General features: G+C 45.9%; 1 protein-coding gene across 1 annotated transcript in view; it reads left to right on the top strand.

Moving 5' to 3' along the window:
* Positions 1-14,338, top strand: part of LOC121859392 — a 38,463-nt gene extending 24,125 nt beyond the window's left edge. Inside the window, exons 2-3 of the mRNA XM_042356174.1 lie at positions 9,645-10,150; positions 13,271-14,338. Of these exons, the coding sequence (XP_042212108.1) occupies positions 9,645-10,150; positions 13,271-14,323 (1,559 nt within the window). The 3' untranslated portion in view covers positions 14,324-14,338. The remainder of the gene's footprint in view (positions 1-9,644; positions 10,151-13,270) is intronic.
* Positions 14,339-17,173: the final 2,835 nt, after the last annotated feature.

Here is a 17,173-nt window from a genome sequence, read left to right as displayed (position 1 = left end):
TGGTTGGCGGGAGAGATGGCTGGAGGTTTGAATCCAAAAATGGCGTGGCGCGAGATGACCGCCAGCCGCTCTCCGCGTAAAAGAGCAGATGCACCGCGTAAAGTGAACATTCCGGGTCTGGTGGGGTACCGCGTAAACATAGAAACGCGTAAAGCGGGGTAATACTGTATACAGTATATATATATACAGTGGTCCCTCGGTTAACTAATTACGTTCCATAAGAATCTTCAACTCGGTTAACGAAATCCTTACGAATTCTTCTCAACATGTTTTCGCCTGCTCACCAGCTGTGGTATTAGTCCGCCAATACAGTAATCGGTTCTAGGGCTTAAATTCGTTCCCATTTTAGTAAATATCAAGAAGGTTGTACTATTCAATAATTTTACAAGTTTGATATTAAAATTTGTATTCATTTTAACAATTATTTAACATAATTGAAGTACAAGAAACTAGTTTTTAGCGCACCAAACAGTCACTTGACTCACCCAGCAGGCGTCAGTGTGTATCTGGTCAGTAGAGGTAGCATCTTGCTTGAGACTCTCTTGAAAGTAAACTATTTTTACATTTTTACAGTCCAATTATTGGTCATACTGAAATTTATTTTACATAGTGATAATATATAGCACAGTGCAGTGTTGATTTAAAGAAAATAATCTTTAATTACAGCTAGTGAACTTAAAATTTTAGTGGTGAAATTACTGTATTGAGTCCAGCATGACACCAAAGAAATCGAGAAAGGCGATTTCAATTCAAGTGAAACAGGAAATTATTAAGAAACATGAAGAAGGCATTAGAACAAATGTGCTTAGTAAGGAATATGGCATGTCGGCATCATTTGTGTCGACAATTCTTGCACAGAAAGACAAGTTCAAGGAAGTGAAAGTGAGAGAGAAATCTACCAGACTGTTTGAAGGTAGATCATTGATAGCAGAAACAGAGAGGTTACTTCTCATTTGGATTAGGGAAAAACAAATGAAAGGTGATTCAGTTCTACAGAATTTATTTGTGAAAGCCAGGGAAATTTATGAACATTTAAAGGAAGATCAACTTGGTTCTTATGGCACAGAGTTCGAAGATTTTCGGGCAAGCAAAGGCTGGTTTGAAAAATTTAAGAAAAGAAGTGACATTTTTAGTGTTGTTAGGCATGGTGAAGCTGCCAGTGCAGATAAGGAAGGAGCAGCAAAGTTTGTAGTGGAGTTTAAGAAACTGGTGGAGGAAGAAAATTATCTTCCACAGCAAGTGTTCATTGTGGACGAAACTGGGCTGTTCTGGAAGAAAATGCCCAAAAGGACATTCATCACCAGAGATGAAGCCTCTTTACCTGGGCATAAACCCATGAAGGACCAACTCACTCTATTGCTTGGTGCCAATGCTTCAGGGGATTTCCGACTGAAGCCTATGCTTGTCTACCACTCTGAGAACCCTAGGGAGTTCAAGCAACAAAAGGTGGTAAGAGGACAACTTGGAGTTTATTGGAAGTCCAACCGTAAGGCATGGGTGACAAGACAGCTCTTTAATGAATGGGCTGTTGAGGTGTTTTGCCCTTCTGTGAAGAGCTACCTAACCACCAATAAACTCCCTTTAAAGGCTCTTCTTATGGATAATGCCCCTGGTCATGACCCTCAACTTGCTAGCACTTTGGAGGCTCGATTTGACTTAGTCGAAGTGTTGTTTTTGCCTCCCAACACTACATCAATTATTCAGCCAATGGACCAGAATGTGTTCAGCAACTTCAAGAAGCTGGACATGAAGAAAATATTTAGGAGGTGTTATCAGGCAACTTCCACTGATCCTGAACTAACACTGGCACAGTTCTGGAAGACACAATTCAACATCCTGGAGGCTGTAAAATGATTGTGTCCTCATGGCGAGAAGTCTCCATTAGATCCCTCAATTCTGCATGGAAAGCACTGTGGCCATCAGTAGTCCATGATTTTGAGGGATTTGAGGAAGAAACGGAGTTGGACCAGGTGATTGTGTCCATTGGTCAGTCATTGGGCCTCGAAGTGGAGGAGGAGGATGTGGAAGAGCTTGTGATGTCTCATGAGCAGGAACTTACTGTATAGATATGTACATACCAAGATATGTGAACACGCCTGACGCCAAGACTGTTACCATTCATTGTACCATTTATTCACATGTCTGTATTACTACATATTATTATAGCATGTCTGATATCTATGCTTATGTCTATTGCCTATGTCCATTTACTATGTCCCGATGTACTATGTCTGTACCGCGCTAGTCGAGTAATTAGAAGACCTCATTTATTGTCCTAGTAATGTCTAGCAACTCTCCTTGCCTAGCTAGCTAATTTCCCTCAGATCGGGTTCAGCCTGCCTACGACGAGGAGTTCCTTGTGCTGGCTCCTGTTCCTGTACCGGTTGGCTATCACGCCAAGTCTTGTACCACTTGTTGAATATATCTACTGCTCGTGCCCTGGAGTTTCAAGAACCTTGTCTAGGATTACATCCACCACATGGCGCAGTTTGAGTAGCTCCAACACGACAGTTTACAAGCCTCAAGAGCCGGCCCCGTCTGTTTCCCGCCCAGAAGATATACTCCACAGTGCCCCTGGATTTACAGTGCTTTGTGACCTTGTGAAGTGCCCTAAGTGAAGTGCAGTGCCTTTCATGTCTCTTTGCTATGTTTCTGCGGCCCTACAGGTAGCAGACACGCCCTCAGCCCAGTTTCCAAGACAGCACTTCCGGCATACATCCTCCATCTACGCCGGCCCGCAGGCCACTGCCTGCGTCCTCCTCCCACTGAGCCAGCTCGCCCGCGCGCGGAGGAATACAAGCACCACCACCACCGCCGCCAGCCGCCTCCTCTCACTTCACAAATATTACAGTCAGTACTCTTTTACTTGCCCGCCAGTTCCTGCACTTATGCAAGTCCATTGACGAAAACATAGCACTTCACCTTATTCTCCTTGTCTTTCCCATCGCAACCATACCAAACACGAGATGTCTGACCACGACGATTTGCCGGGAAAATTAGATGAGGATTATGAGGTAGACGAAGCCTCACAGACCCCCCCACCCCCCCTCACGCCTCACACGCCGGGCGCGCCAAATTCAAAGGATGGGAGCCAGGATATACGTCGGTTAATCCACTTCCTACAAGTTTCTCAAGAGAAGGAAGCCCAAAGACGTCAATTAGAGGAGGAAAAACGACGTCAAGAGGAATGGTCAAGACGTCAAGAGGAATTGTCAAGACAGTCAGAGGCATCAGCTTACCGCCTTCAACTTCAACAACAACACCAAGCTGATAACCACAAACTCCTGCGACTATTGGAATTGCTGGCAACGAGGACGACTTCACCAGCTGCCACAACCAATTCGCCAGCTTCAGCCTCTTCATCTATCCTTCAGACAACGCCCCCTCACACGTCACCTATCCCCCTTGGGTATACCTCAGTGCCCTCTCAACCACCTGCTCCAGTCTCAACTCTCGTCGACCTCTCCGTGCCTCCTCCACCGCCTGCCGTCTCGAGTACACCCCTGCACAGCAAGTCTTCAGTTCCCAGTCCCCCACCTCTTCAACCTGATGCAACATATCAAGTATACCGTCAATGGCGACGTCGTTTCGAAGACTTTGCTGTTATGTCTGACCTCTACCGAATGCCCCCTCATAAACAACTCATCCAATTAAGATCGTGCATTTCCCTCGATGTTCAACGCCTCCTAGAGCACACGCTAGCCATCCCCCCTGACTCCCCCAGGTCAGTGACAGAGGTTTTAAACGCCTTGCAGAGTCATTTCCGTGGCCTCCGCAATGAAGCTTTGCGTCGTAGGGAACTGCTATCCTGCAAACAAGCTTCTGGGGAATCATTCTCAGACTTCTATGCACGACTTAAGGACCTAACAGCCGAGGTGGACCTATGTACAGGCGATCCTGTAACCTGTGCTGAGATCCAGCTCAAGATGATCTTGCTGATGGGTGTACGTGACGAGGACCTGCTTCAGAAACTCCTCACCCTCGACGCCGCCTCTTCCCTCACCGACTTCGTCACCTGTTGCAGGTCGTATGAGGCCACAAGAGAGGCTGCCTCAGCTATACACTCATCGCCATCTCAAGTCCACGCCGTCTCCACCTACAAGAGGAATCAATGCCAGATGCAGACGGCGTCCTATCCACAGCCCCCGTCACAGTCACCAGTGTTTTCTCCCGAATCCTGCAGAAGCTGTCAGCGCCAGCACGGTCCAGGAAAGTGCCCTGCGGCTGATAGTACATGTCGAAACTGCGGGTTTCAAGGCCATTGGCCCCGCACACCTCGATGTCCTGCCAACAAGGTCTCATGCAACGTTTGCAACAAGCAAGGACACTTCGCCAAGTGTTGCAGGTCCACCAAGAAGCCTCCATCTCCAGGTCAAAACGTCTCTTCACAGCCCGACAGAACGTCCACACCACCGTCTCCCAAGAACAACAAAGGATGCCGACGCGTGGATGATACCTCGAGTGACAGGTCCCCCAAGCCCGTCAATGTTCGTCTGTCCTACGGTACCAACTCTTCCAACCTCCTGATGATACCTGACACGGGCGCGGACATCACGGTGATTGGACCAACACACCTGGACGCCCTCAACATCCCCAGGAGTAGCCTGTCACCCACAGCCATGAACGACGTGCTCACAGCGGACGGGTCCCCGATGTCTCCACCTTTGGGTTGCTTCAAGGCAACACTACAGCTCGGTCCCAAGTCTTGCCTTGCCACAGTCCACGTCCATGAGGGCATCCAAACCCCTCTCTTGTCATGTGGCCATTGTCAGGACTTGGCCATCGTCTCATCCGAGTTCCCAAAGCCCATCCTCGCCGTGACACACCTCAACAGGTGTGCAGAGATACCTGTTTCAGCCATGACCACACCTGCTGCCGCCCGGGAGTTCTTTTTTCGTCAGTTCAGCGACGTCCTTGTCTCCAAGCCCGACCTCCAGAAGACGCCGCTCAAGAAGATGACAGGCCCCCCGATGAGAATCCACCTCAAGCCTGGCGCGACGCCTTTCGCCATCCACACACCCAGGCCTATCCCCTTTGCCATACGGGACAAGGTGAAGGCGGAGCTCGATTCTCTGGTGCAGCAGGGGATCATCAGACACGCCGGTGAGGAGCCCTCCGAGTGGTGCCACCCTATGGTCTTGGCACCCAAGCCTGTAGGTGTTCGCATCACAGTGGACCTCACCCATCTCAACTCGCAGGTCTCCCGTCCCGCCCATCCATCGCCTACGCCCATCCAAGCAGTCCGCAGCGTCACCCCGTCTGCAAAGTTCTTTACCACGGCGGATGCACTACATGGGTACTGGCAAGTCGACCTGGCGGAAGAAGATCGCCACCTCACTACATTCATCACGCCCCACGGCCGCTTCCAACACTGCCGCGGACCCATGGGCTTCGCAGCAACGGGGGATGCGTACTGCCTCCGTGGGGATATGGCTCTGCAGGGTGTCACCAACTGCGTGAAGGTCGTAGATGACATCCTGCTCTTCGACGATGATCTCCCGGCCCACTTGAACCGAGTTCATCTGATGCTCACAAGATGTCGTGCCCATGGTATCACCCTGAACAAAGATAAATTTGTGGTCGCCGCCCCCCAAGTTAACTACTGCGGCTACAACATCTCGCCAGAGGGGATCTCAGCTGATGAGGAGAAGGTCAAGGCCATCAGGGACTTCCCTACTCCAGCGAACCTGACCGACCTTCGCTCATTTATGGGCCTGGTAAATCAGCTGGCCGACTTCTCCCCTAAAATCGCCACATCAGCCCAACCTCTACGCCCCCTCATGAGCCCCAAGCGCTCTTTCCTCTGGACTCCTGACCACGACCTAGCGTTCAGGAATGTTAAGAAGGCGTTGCTGTCACCACCAGTCCTGGCACCCTTCGACCCGTCCTTACCAGTGGTCCTCCAGACCGACGCCTCCCGTCTATACGGCCTCGGATATGCCCTCCTTCAAGACCACGGCCAGGGTAGACTGCGCTTAGTTCAGTGTGGCTCCAGGTTTTTGACGGACACGGAGACCAGATACGCCACCATCGAACTAGAGATGCTGGCAGTCGCCTGGGCTATGGCCAAGTGCCGCCTTTACCTGTTCGGCCTTGGGCATTTCACCCTCATGACGGACCATCGCCCGCTCATACCCATCCTCAATCACTACACGTTGGACGCCATCGAAAATCCTCGCCTCCAACGTCTCAAAGAGAAGACCGCCCCTTACGTCTTTACAGCTGTGTGGCGCGCCGGGAAGCTTCTGTGCATACCAGACGCCCTCTCCCGAGCCCCTGTTAGTCGCCCCACACCTGAAGATGAAGTCGACTGTACCACGGCCGCTGCTCACGTTCGGTCTTTAGTGACACACACAGCCACTTCTCTTGCTGACAAGACGACGACGACGCCCTCCATCGAAGACGATAGGACTCTCCAGGAGCTTCGCATCGCCGCCGCTCAAGACCCGGCATACGTCCAACTCCTCGACTACGTCTCCGCTGGATTCCCCACCAACCGCTACGACATTCACGCCTCCGCCCTCCCCTTCTGGAAGCTAAGGGATAGCCTCTATGCGGACGGAGAGCTGGTGTTGTACGGCCCCAGGATCGTCGTTCCCGCTGCCCTCCGCCGGCGCACCTTATCCCGCCTCCATGACAGCCACCGCGGCGTTGAAGCCACCAGGCGCAGAGCCCGTCAGACCGTCTTCTGGCCTGGTATTGACGCCGATATTAAGAGCACGGTTGAGGCCTGTGAGCCTTGCCAGCAACTCCAACCCAGCCAGCAACAAGAGCCGTACCTGTGCAATGACCTCCCAAAGCGGCCCTTTGAGTCCGTGTCCGCCGACTTCTTTAATGTGGCCGGAAAGTCTTTCCTGGTGGTCGCCGACAGGCTCTCTGGATGGCCCGTGGTAGTTCCCTGTGGTCGGGACACCACCTCTTCCAGGGTCATCCGGATGTTTTGTTGCTTCTTCCGGGAAGTCGGAGTGCCTCTCCGCCTCCGAACCGACGGTGGGCCCCCGTTCAATAGCCACGAGTTCAAGAGCTTCGCCGAACGCTGGGGCGTCCACCACATCGTCACCTCCCCTCATTACCCGCAGGCGAATGGCCACGCCGAGGCAGCGGTAAAGTCCGTAAAATACCTCATCCTCAAGACAGCACCGACGGGGAACCTGGACTGCGAGGAGTTCGACAGGGGCCTACTGGAACTCCGTAACACCCCTACCCCTGCCGGACGCTCTCCTGCCCAGGTGTTGTATGGCCGCCCCCTTCGTACTTGTGTGCCTGCCCACCCCCAGTCCTTCTTAGATGAATGGCAGATCAAGGCGGACGAGTGTGACCGCCGTGAGGCTGCCCGGATGGCCCAAGTGACAAGCCACTATGACGCCCAAGCCCGCACCCTTCCCAGGTTGGCCGTCGGCCAGCAAGTACGAATCCAGGACCCGACGTCACACCGCTGGGACAAGGTCGGGGTCGTCATGGGCCGTGGCGAGTCTCGTTCGTACCAAGTCCGCCTCCCCAGTGGTCGTGTGTGGTGGCGAAACAGACGCCATCTCCGCCCAGTGCCATCCGCTAGTGACGAACCTTCCTCCCCGTCCCCTGTGTCCCCTTGCCCAGACCAGGAACGAAGGTCTTCAGTTGATCCTCCCATTGTCCCTCGCCGCTCCCCCAGACTCATGGAAAAAGAGTCCGTAGCCGCTCGAGATTGCACTACGAGCGTAAAGGGGGAGGGAGGTGTATAGATATGTACATAACAAGATATGTGAACACGCCTGACGCCAAGACTCTGTTACCATTCATTGTACCATTTATTCACATGTCTGTATTACTACATATTATTATAGCATGTCTGATATCTATGCTTATGTCTAATGCCTATGTCCATTTACTATGTCCCGATGTACTATGTCTGTACCGCGCTAGTCGAGTAATTAGAAGACCTCATTTATTGTCCTAGTAATGTCTAGCAACTCTCCTTGCCTAGCTAGCTAATTTCCCTCAGATCGGCTTCGGCCTGCCTACGACGAGGAGTTCCTTGTGCTGGCTCCTGTTCCTGTACCGGTTGGCTATCACGCCAAGTCTTGTACCACTTGTTGAATATATCTACTGCTCGTGCCCTGGAGTTTCAAGAACCTCGTCTAGGATTACATCCACCACACTTACTACTGAAGACTTGCTGCAACTGGATGAGATGTTAGAAGCTGACAGTGGTGAGGAGGAAAGGGAAAGTGATGACCATGTGTCTTCTTCAGATTTGAAGGATGTTGTGTACCACTGGGAGATGTTCAGGAAACTGACATCAAGGCACCCTGATGTGGAAACAACAGAACCTGTTTTGTTTAGTGTTGAGGACAAAGTGCTCTCCTTCCTCAGAAATCACTTAATGATGAGGAGGAGAAATGCCCCACAAACCAAAATTGACACTTTCTTCACTAAAAGGCAGCAGGAAAAAGATGCTAGCCCTCAACTTTCCACTTCAAAAAGGAGAGGGAATTTTCCTGCTGCAGAATCTGTCAGTCCAGAGGTTCCTGACATTTTCATGGAAGGTGACTCACCTTCCAAGAAGCAGTAAAATGCTTCTCCTCCACCCCCACTTCCTTCTTTTCTCCCTTCTCCTCCACCTCCCTCTTCAAATTCATATCAGCATCATCAACCAGGAGCTTTCTACATACACACCTCAAAGTGTGAGCTGGAACCAATTACCCAAAATCCCATTGAAACAATGGTTCCGGTTAACGAACTACCTTCTGGAACGAATTGTGTTCGTTAACCGAGGGACCACTTTACTGTATAATATATATTTTGTATATATTTTGGAACCTTATGCTATTACAGAAATGTTCTATGGAATTAAGTAATTTTGTATAATCAAGTGGAGCAGAAGTCTACTCCAACATTGCCATGTACTTAACAAATTATTATACTTCACAGTGGATGTCTGGAAGTGCCCAGAGTCCAGTATTGCACACCTTAACTTTGGCTTACTCAACCTCACACAACAATAAGACCAAATTTAGGCATTAACCTTCTTCATGTTAGGTTCATTAACAGCTTTTATCTTCAGATTAATTTTGGTTATAAGTGTCTGCTTGTCAACTTACGACATACTCGACCTACGACCACCCAGACATAAGACCGCCTCAGTCGTACCAAAATTTGTTTCAAATTACGTATTTTCGACTCCCAACGTTAGTGATTGCGCTCTGTACTGACAAAATTTTCGTTTGTAATTCCCTTTAAAATGGCTGGCGAGCTTAAAAGTGAGAGTTTTGTTGTGTAGAGAAGAAAAAGAGACCCATTTTAGATTTTCTATGTATTATTTAAGCATTTTCGACTGACGACCAATTCGACTTACGACCTGGATTTGTGTCCCTAACCCTGTTGTAAGTCGAGGAGCAGCTGTAACTGCTTTCACAGATTCTTTGACTTTGTTAAGCGAGTTGTTCCTCTTTATTTGCAGCCCAGCTGAATAATACTCGTCTGTTCAATTTTTCACTGCCTTCTTAGATGTTTGGTCTTGTCACTTAAATACAGTACAGGGTATACTGAAATCATTGGTTACTGGAAAATTTGGGAAGTATTTTGCCTGTGCCATTGTAGTTAAGGAAATATTAATTGTAGATGTACAGTATTTTAATAGTAGCTAATTGTGATATATTTTCCAGGTGTGAGAAGTGCGAGACCAAGTCAATATGGTTGCCAGGAGTACACAGAAGATAACAAGTATCGATGTGGACCAGTAACACAATGCTTGCTCACTCTTCAGTACAGCTCATTCTCAACACCATGGTATACCACCACAACATTAAACAGCAACAGCAGCAAGCAAGTGACTGGCATAGACAGTGGGAAGATTTACAATACTGGATGTGTGGGAAATGGAAACAGGATCATATTATTTCAGTTTGCTCAACTATGTACTGATCTCCAAGAGAGAAAACAGAAATGGAGTAGAAGTGGAATTGGAGATAAACTTACAACTAATCGTATGAGGAGGCCTCCTCCCTGGCACTGGGAGATACTCCTTAACCAACATCGCCAAGAAAACCCAAGAAGAAACAGGAACAAGTGGGAGAAGAGAGAGGAGAGACAAGAATGGGATAGAGCATGTCATTGGCAGCAGCGAAAGCGGTTTCTGTTTACGCATTCAGTTTTTCAGTCATTGGGATGGGTAAGTGACTTTACATCAGTTTTTCTTAGAGAACTTTTGTGATATTTCTGACCTCTTTGATTGTACTGTACAATCCACATATAGCAGCCAAATGGCTTTTTGTTTAATTAATTATATCATACAGCTACATAGAATGAATACCGGTGTAGCATTCTACTCTAGTTATAGAAAATTGTACAGTAATACCTCAATTTACGCGGTCAATTGAACCCGCGGAGGTCCGCGTAAAACGAGAAACGCGTAAATGGACTAACAGAACATATGGGATTAATTGAAATAGAGACTGGGCCGACCCCCAAACTCCACTTTTTGCCTACACAATACGTACGTTGTAGTAAAAATAACATCTCAACTTTATGATGGTATGCACACTCACATAGTATAGAAGAGAAATATCAATTAGAGAATAATATACTGTACCAGGTAAAAGAAAAATCAAGGTTTAACACCTACGTCAGGTTAGGTTAGGTTAGAAAAAATCAAGGTTTAACACTTACGTAAGGTTAGGTTATGTTTTAAAAAATCAAGGTTTAACACTTACCTAAGGTTAGGTTATGTTAGGAAAAATCAAGGTTAGGTTTAACACTTACGTTAGTAGAAGAGATGGGTCGGCGTATGGGAATGGCGGCTGGTTCCGAGGCAGAGGGCAGATTACTGGCCCTCAGGTGAATCACTATCACTGTGCTCCATAGTTGTCAGTGCCTCCCTGACAAATCCCTCAAAGTCACCATCACTGTCACTATCACTGGCTTGGGCTGGCTGTGGTGGGTTGCGGGCGAAAAACTCGGTAATGCTTTGTTGATGGCTAGTGTTGATGTTGTCGTGATACACCACCTGCCTCTTCACTGACGTCATCATCATCTAGCATCTCGTCGGCAGTCACCTCAGGATCCCTTATCACCTCCATAATGTCGTCGTTGGTGGTCTCAGAGAAGCCTTTAGCTGTAACACTCTGCGCAGCTTGTTTCTCTTCTTGCAAGGTCCACTGCTACTGCAACAGTCTGAACCTCACCAGTCACCGATTGACTCTGCCTCCCACCTGGAATGCCTTGCAACACATGTCTCCATGCATGACGAACCGTTGCTACAGACAGCTGATCCCATGCCTCCACCAAGAAGTCCACATCTTTCTTGATGTTAAATTTCTTCCAAAACTGTTTGACGAGAACTTCTTCATCCGCCAACTGTTGTTCCTCGTCCTCGTTGCTCTCGCTATCGGTGTCACCCAGGTTATGCAACTCATCCTTGGTGTTGGTACAGTCGTTCAGGAGCTTAAACTTCTTTGCAGAGTATGCAGCTTTCACATTGCAGATTAACTCCGGGTCCAGGGGCTGGATTAATGACGTAGTGTTGGGAGGAAGGAAGACCACTTTTACATTGGGGTGACGATCCAACAGTAGGGGCGAGTGTCCTGGTGCTTTGTCAAGGAGCAACAAAATGTTGAATGAAACATTCTGTTGCTCGCAGAATTTCTTCACGTCGCGAACGAAACATTCATCAAACCAGGAAAGTGACAGAGCAGAGAACATCCATGCCTTACATCCGGTTAGCCAGTGGACATTTAGCTTGGTCATGTTCATGTTCTTGTAGGCGTGCGGCTTGCGGGCTGTGTGGATCACCGATAACTTGAGTTTACAGGAACCTGAGGCATTGGTGGTAAAGAGGACGGTGATGCGCTCCTTCTGCAACTTCCGGCCCCGACACTTGCTGGCAGACTGGACAACGAAGGTCTTGGAAGGTAGGTTTTTCCAAAACAGACCAGATTCATCCATGTTGAACACCTGGTCGTCGGTGTACTGTCCTTCCTCCATAACCTCACGTAAGAATGGAGGAAAATCACTAGCCGCCACAACGTCAGCACTCGCTTCTTCACCACCAATGTTAATGTTGCTGATCTTGTTCCTCTTCTTAAACCTTTGCAGCTACCCAGAGGAAGCATTGAAGGGTTTGGGCTCTGCAATTCCCATCTTACGTGCCACTGCTGCGTACAGTTCACGTGCATACTCTTGAACTGACCGCGTGTCCAGTGCCATGTTGCGTCAAGCCTGATGAATCAAGTAGCTCACCAGCAAATTTTCAGTCTTGAGCCGCTCCTTGTTCTAACAATACTTGATCATTGAAGCACCTGCAGACTTTGTGATGTTCATGTGTTCTTTTATCTTGGCTGCATCCTTCTTTATCATCCGGATCGTAGATTCGTTCACGCCATGCTGGCGAGCCAAATCTACTTGTTTTGTTCCTTTCTCCAACTCTTGAATAATCTTGTACTTCACATCGTAGCTTAGGGAACGTCTTATCTTCTTTGGCTTAGGGCGGCTGGGTCCAGGTAATACAAGGTTTTTCTGTGGTGGTGGTGGTCCGGTGGCAGCCATTTTTACGGAACAATAGATACTGGTATACACGGTGTAGCTTGGAGGGATGTAACTGACGCGGCTAGGTCAAGCGTCGTCTGCCCTCCCTCCCGCAGGTGGGCACGTCATATTACATTAAACCAATCACAGCTAGCGGCGGAGGGAGGTAAGGATGCGTGGCCAAATCACAGTCCGATACGTCATATGACGTCACCGATAACGCAACAGAAACATCCACTGCGCAACCTACCCGCGCCGCTTGTCCAAGCATGACGGGAGATGGCGGGAGGTTTGAATCCAAAAATGGCGGCGCGGCAGGACCGCCAGCTGCTCTCCGCGTATGTGAGTAGATGCACTGCGTAAAGTGGGCATTCGGTTCTGGCGGGTTACCGCGTAAATGTGGAAATGTGTAAACGAGAACCGCGTAAACCGAGGTATTACTGTATGTAGTAAATATTTTAGCTTTGTACATTTAATTATTGTAATGGTTTTCACATGATTAATCAGAAAAAAATCCCTGTGATTAACCATAAAACTGTATTTTTTTACTTAATTTTAATTGAGTGTTTTTATAAACCTTAGGCAAGTCTTAATACTCCAAGAGCATCAGGGGATGGTGCTCCCCTTGTAGTGGGCTTACCCCTGGACCCTTCTGAGGCCCTGGGCAGCCAATACAGTATAGTGAAATCGGATGCAGTATTGGATATTAAACAAAGAATTATACTGTATGTTTAAACTTTTCAGTAATAAAGTACTTATTAATTTACAGGGTTCAGCTGTTGTACTAACTTGGTCCATATATAATGACTGGGGCAACCACCCATACAGTTATCACTGGAACACAAGGAGACAATGCAAAGAAATTTTTCTTAGTCAAAGTGAGGAAGAAATTAATTCCAAGCCTAAAACCAATGACAGTGAACAGCATCAGCACAATAAGGAAGGTGAAGACCAATATTGCTACAGTGTTAGCCAGTCTGGTTGCCTTGGTGACCACAACTGCCAGTGTCCCCAGCACACATTATACAAAGAAAATTTTTGCAGCCAACAAAGCCAGAATTTTTTCTGTCCTGAGACTAACAGGTCTCTCTTCAGTTTTCTGTGGAGCTCTTCTGAACATAAATTCTTAATAGAACAACCAACAGATACACTGTCAGATGTTCTTGATATTCCAGAAATTCAAGAATTCCAAGATAAAGACAGAATAGAACTACCTGTAGTTCAAAGTAAATTCTCTGTGGAAGTACAACCAAAAGATTCACTGTCAGATGTTCTTGATACTCGAGACATTCACTCAAATATTCAAGAATTCCAAGGTCATAAGAGACTAGAATTGCAACAGGACTATGAAAATGAAACAGAGCTGTCCATAGAGGGAGAAGCCCAGGTGTGTGAGCAAGATGAGGACTCTGGACGGCCTGTAAAAGGAGATTTGAAATGTAGTCTAAATTCTGAGCTGTGTAATAGTTTGCCGGCATCAGGTTTGGAACAAGATGCCATAAATACGAGTGATGGTCTAGGCTTACTCCAAGGAGAAACTTTATTTGAGGAGAATGGGATTGTTGAGTGCATGAAAGTCTCAAGAGAAATTAAAGGATCAGAAGAATGTGTGCCATGTGGCTCAGGCATTTTAACAAAGCCTCAAGCTGTAAGGAGTGAGGAGGTGAAAATTAAGGACTGTACCTCTGATGACAGTGGCCAAAGTACATCAACATCTTCAAACTCTTCATCACACCAGCTTGACAAGATGACTATTGAAGAATTCAGTGACAGCTTAACAAAGGTACAGTTTTCCACAAAACATACTTTTTTGTTCATTTAAATCTTACAGAAATGTAGTCACCTTCAGAAAATATGTGAATTTGGTGCATAAAGTTTATTCTTAAAACTAATACAGTAGAGTATATTCATGAATTCCCTTTTATAATAAGTGATAGAAACCTAGGCTGTACAGCACTGTATTTACAAATACAGTGCTGTACTACTGTACTTTTTATTATTTTGAGCTAGATAAATTTTGCAAAGTGAATTCACAGGAGTTCAGAAGATCACTAGCAATGTTACTGTTACAATTTTATTTGTTTTAGTTTTTTATTTTTTTTATTTATTTATTTATTTTATTTTTTTTTTTTGTGAAGGGGGGTGAGAAACTATTGATCTATTGAAAATGAACTCTCAAATTTCAATAGAACAACATTGTCAACAATCGGAGATTTACCACTGCATTCAGTACAGGTATCCCTCACTTAACAAACGTTTGAGATACGAAAATTCACCATTAAAAAGTTCCTACCTTAACACCTCTTTCTTATTTAACGAAAGCTACCCTCGCTTATAAAAATTTTGGTTGGGGCAAAATTTAAAATTGTACAGCCCTGGGAGTCAGCATTCTCGCTCACTAATCATAACAAATCCCTTTCCCTCCCACATCTCCCCCTAGCCTGCATCTTCCATTTGCAATTCCCCACTCCTTGTGGTAAGCCATGACTGCCCTCCCTTAAGATGATCGCTCCCACAAGGTTGGTGGTGTGCTTATTTAAGTGTTACACTTAACATCGCTGGTGGCATTGTTGTCAAGTTAGCAAGTTAGATTCGTCACCACCAGGCCGAGCTGTAAACCATGTTATGGTTATTTTTCAACTCGTAATTTTAGGTACCGTATATACTCGTCTATAACCCCCCTTCGTATATAGGTCGACGTAGATAACTTAATCCACTTTATTTATTTTTTTCAGAGTTACATGCACACAATGTGCTAAAAGATTAAAAAATAGCTATCATAAGGTAAAAAAAAACATAGAGAAATAAAAAAAATTGCGCAGTTAGTGCATATTTAGGGAGTGGGAGTGTGGGAGCCCCATTGCTAAGGGTTGGCAGTGAAACACTGTCCCCATTGAGCTTGTGTTGTTATGGTGAGCTTTGAGGCCAAGTGCAGCCAGTGGCTTAAAAGTGGCAGTTGTGTTAAACTTAATTTTAATTCTCCTCGGCTGGGTTTTAGCTGCATATTTTCATCTTGAAGTAATGTATGCAAATGTTGCTTGAAGTAGCACAATTGTTAAATAGTGTACAGTGTGGTCCTCTGTTAATGAACACACCTGCTCCACAGAGTCGCTTAGCAACCGGTACCTCAAGTGTAACTGAGTCTATTATTTCAATGGGACATAGGTAATTGGTCTAACCTATGTGCAAGTACATACAAGCATGTACTGTATGCTACTCAGGAAGCTAGAATTAACAAAAATATTAAATATATACCAATAGTACTGTATTGTACAGAGTGCTGAAAATATATAATAATAAAAAACAATTGAATACTGTATTTAACTTACTTTGAGGTGTATGTTGTATTCTGGCAGCTTTGTTTTATGGCGATCAAACAGCTGTCAGGAGAGGCAGTCGATGATATTACATTCTTTACAGAGTGCATTGGTTCTAATGCCTTCGTGTTCTTCATAATCAATTTCTGCACCGTATATTATCAATATGTTAACTAAAATTTCAGAATGACCAATACCTTTATGCGTAAAATGCAAAAAATATTCAAGAGACCAATGTAATCGGAGCAATTACTCCACTAAACAAAGTTAAACTGACAAGTGTTGTTGTGTATCTAATCATTTATGATGGGGTACACAAAACCGTTCCTGTAATTGCTCCATTATTTAACATAAACTGAATTTCAAAATACCAATAATACTTTAATATAAAAAATGGAAATGTTCTATATATCAACATTCTTGATATTTATTCCACTGAAACTAATGCAAACGTGAGAACCAACTACTAGATATAGATTAGTTGATCAGCTTATACACAACAAAATGTGTTTGTCGAAGCGATTTCGTTATTTAGTTTTGCTTGTTAATCTAACTGGAAAATCTCCATGGGAGCTAATTAACCAAAAATTTCGCTAATCTAACCATTCATTAACCGAGGGACCACTGTAAGTACAGAATACAGTGTATCAGTATCATGTTCCGCACGGTAGACCTCGACTTATTTACTACGCCGTGGATTCTACGCATCGTCGGGCCACGCATCATCAAAGAGATTTTTAGTTAAAAATTTTTTTCAAATGACACACGATTTTCGCGTCGTAAAAATGCTTCCAAGTTAATGTAGTTCCATGTGGTTAAATGCTAGAAAATTATGGGGCCCCTGCAGTATTCCAGTTGACTACATTAAAGGTAAGTGCTGTCACACTGTAACCATTCTTGCTGATGTTACCACTGTACTGTATCCATTCATCATTATTCATTACTATTACTGTATTGTATTTTACTGTAGTATTTTTTATTAAAAAAAAAAAAATTTTTTTATACATTCTATGTCGACTTACTACCTGGATTGGTCCCTGAACCCCACGTAAGTCGGGTCTAGGGTGTACATATGAAACAACTTCTAAATAACGAGACTTATAGCCATAGAAGCTGATCCCATGGTTGCCAGATATGGGAGCTTCAACCAGTAATTTCGTATATTATTCATGTTTTTAATGCTTATAGGATGGTAGCTAAATGCAGTCGTTTGCATTATAGTGCATTTTTTTCTCAGCTGAGAAAAAGATGCCCCGCCTCTCGCTAAGAGTTACAGCTGATTGGCTTTTGCCATGTTCGATTTCGCCATGAAGTAATGATGCACAGTCGGCCCTTCATGGTTTAGCATTCACGGA

The sequence above is a fragment of the Homarus americanus genome, unplaced genomic scaffold (assembly GCF_018991925.1).
Source record: "Homarus americanus isolate GMGI-L3 unplaced genomic scaffold, GMGI_Hamer_2.0 scaffold7626, whole genome shotgun sequence".
NCBI classification, from domain to species: domain Eukaryota; kingdom Metazoa; phylum Arthropoda; class Malacostraca; order Decapoda; family Nephropidae; genus Homarus; species Homarus americanus.
Note: the sequence above shows the minus strand (reverse complement) of the source record. Positions and strands in the feature narration are given on the sequence as shown.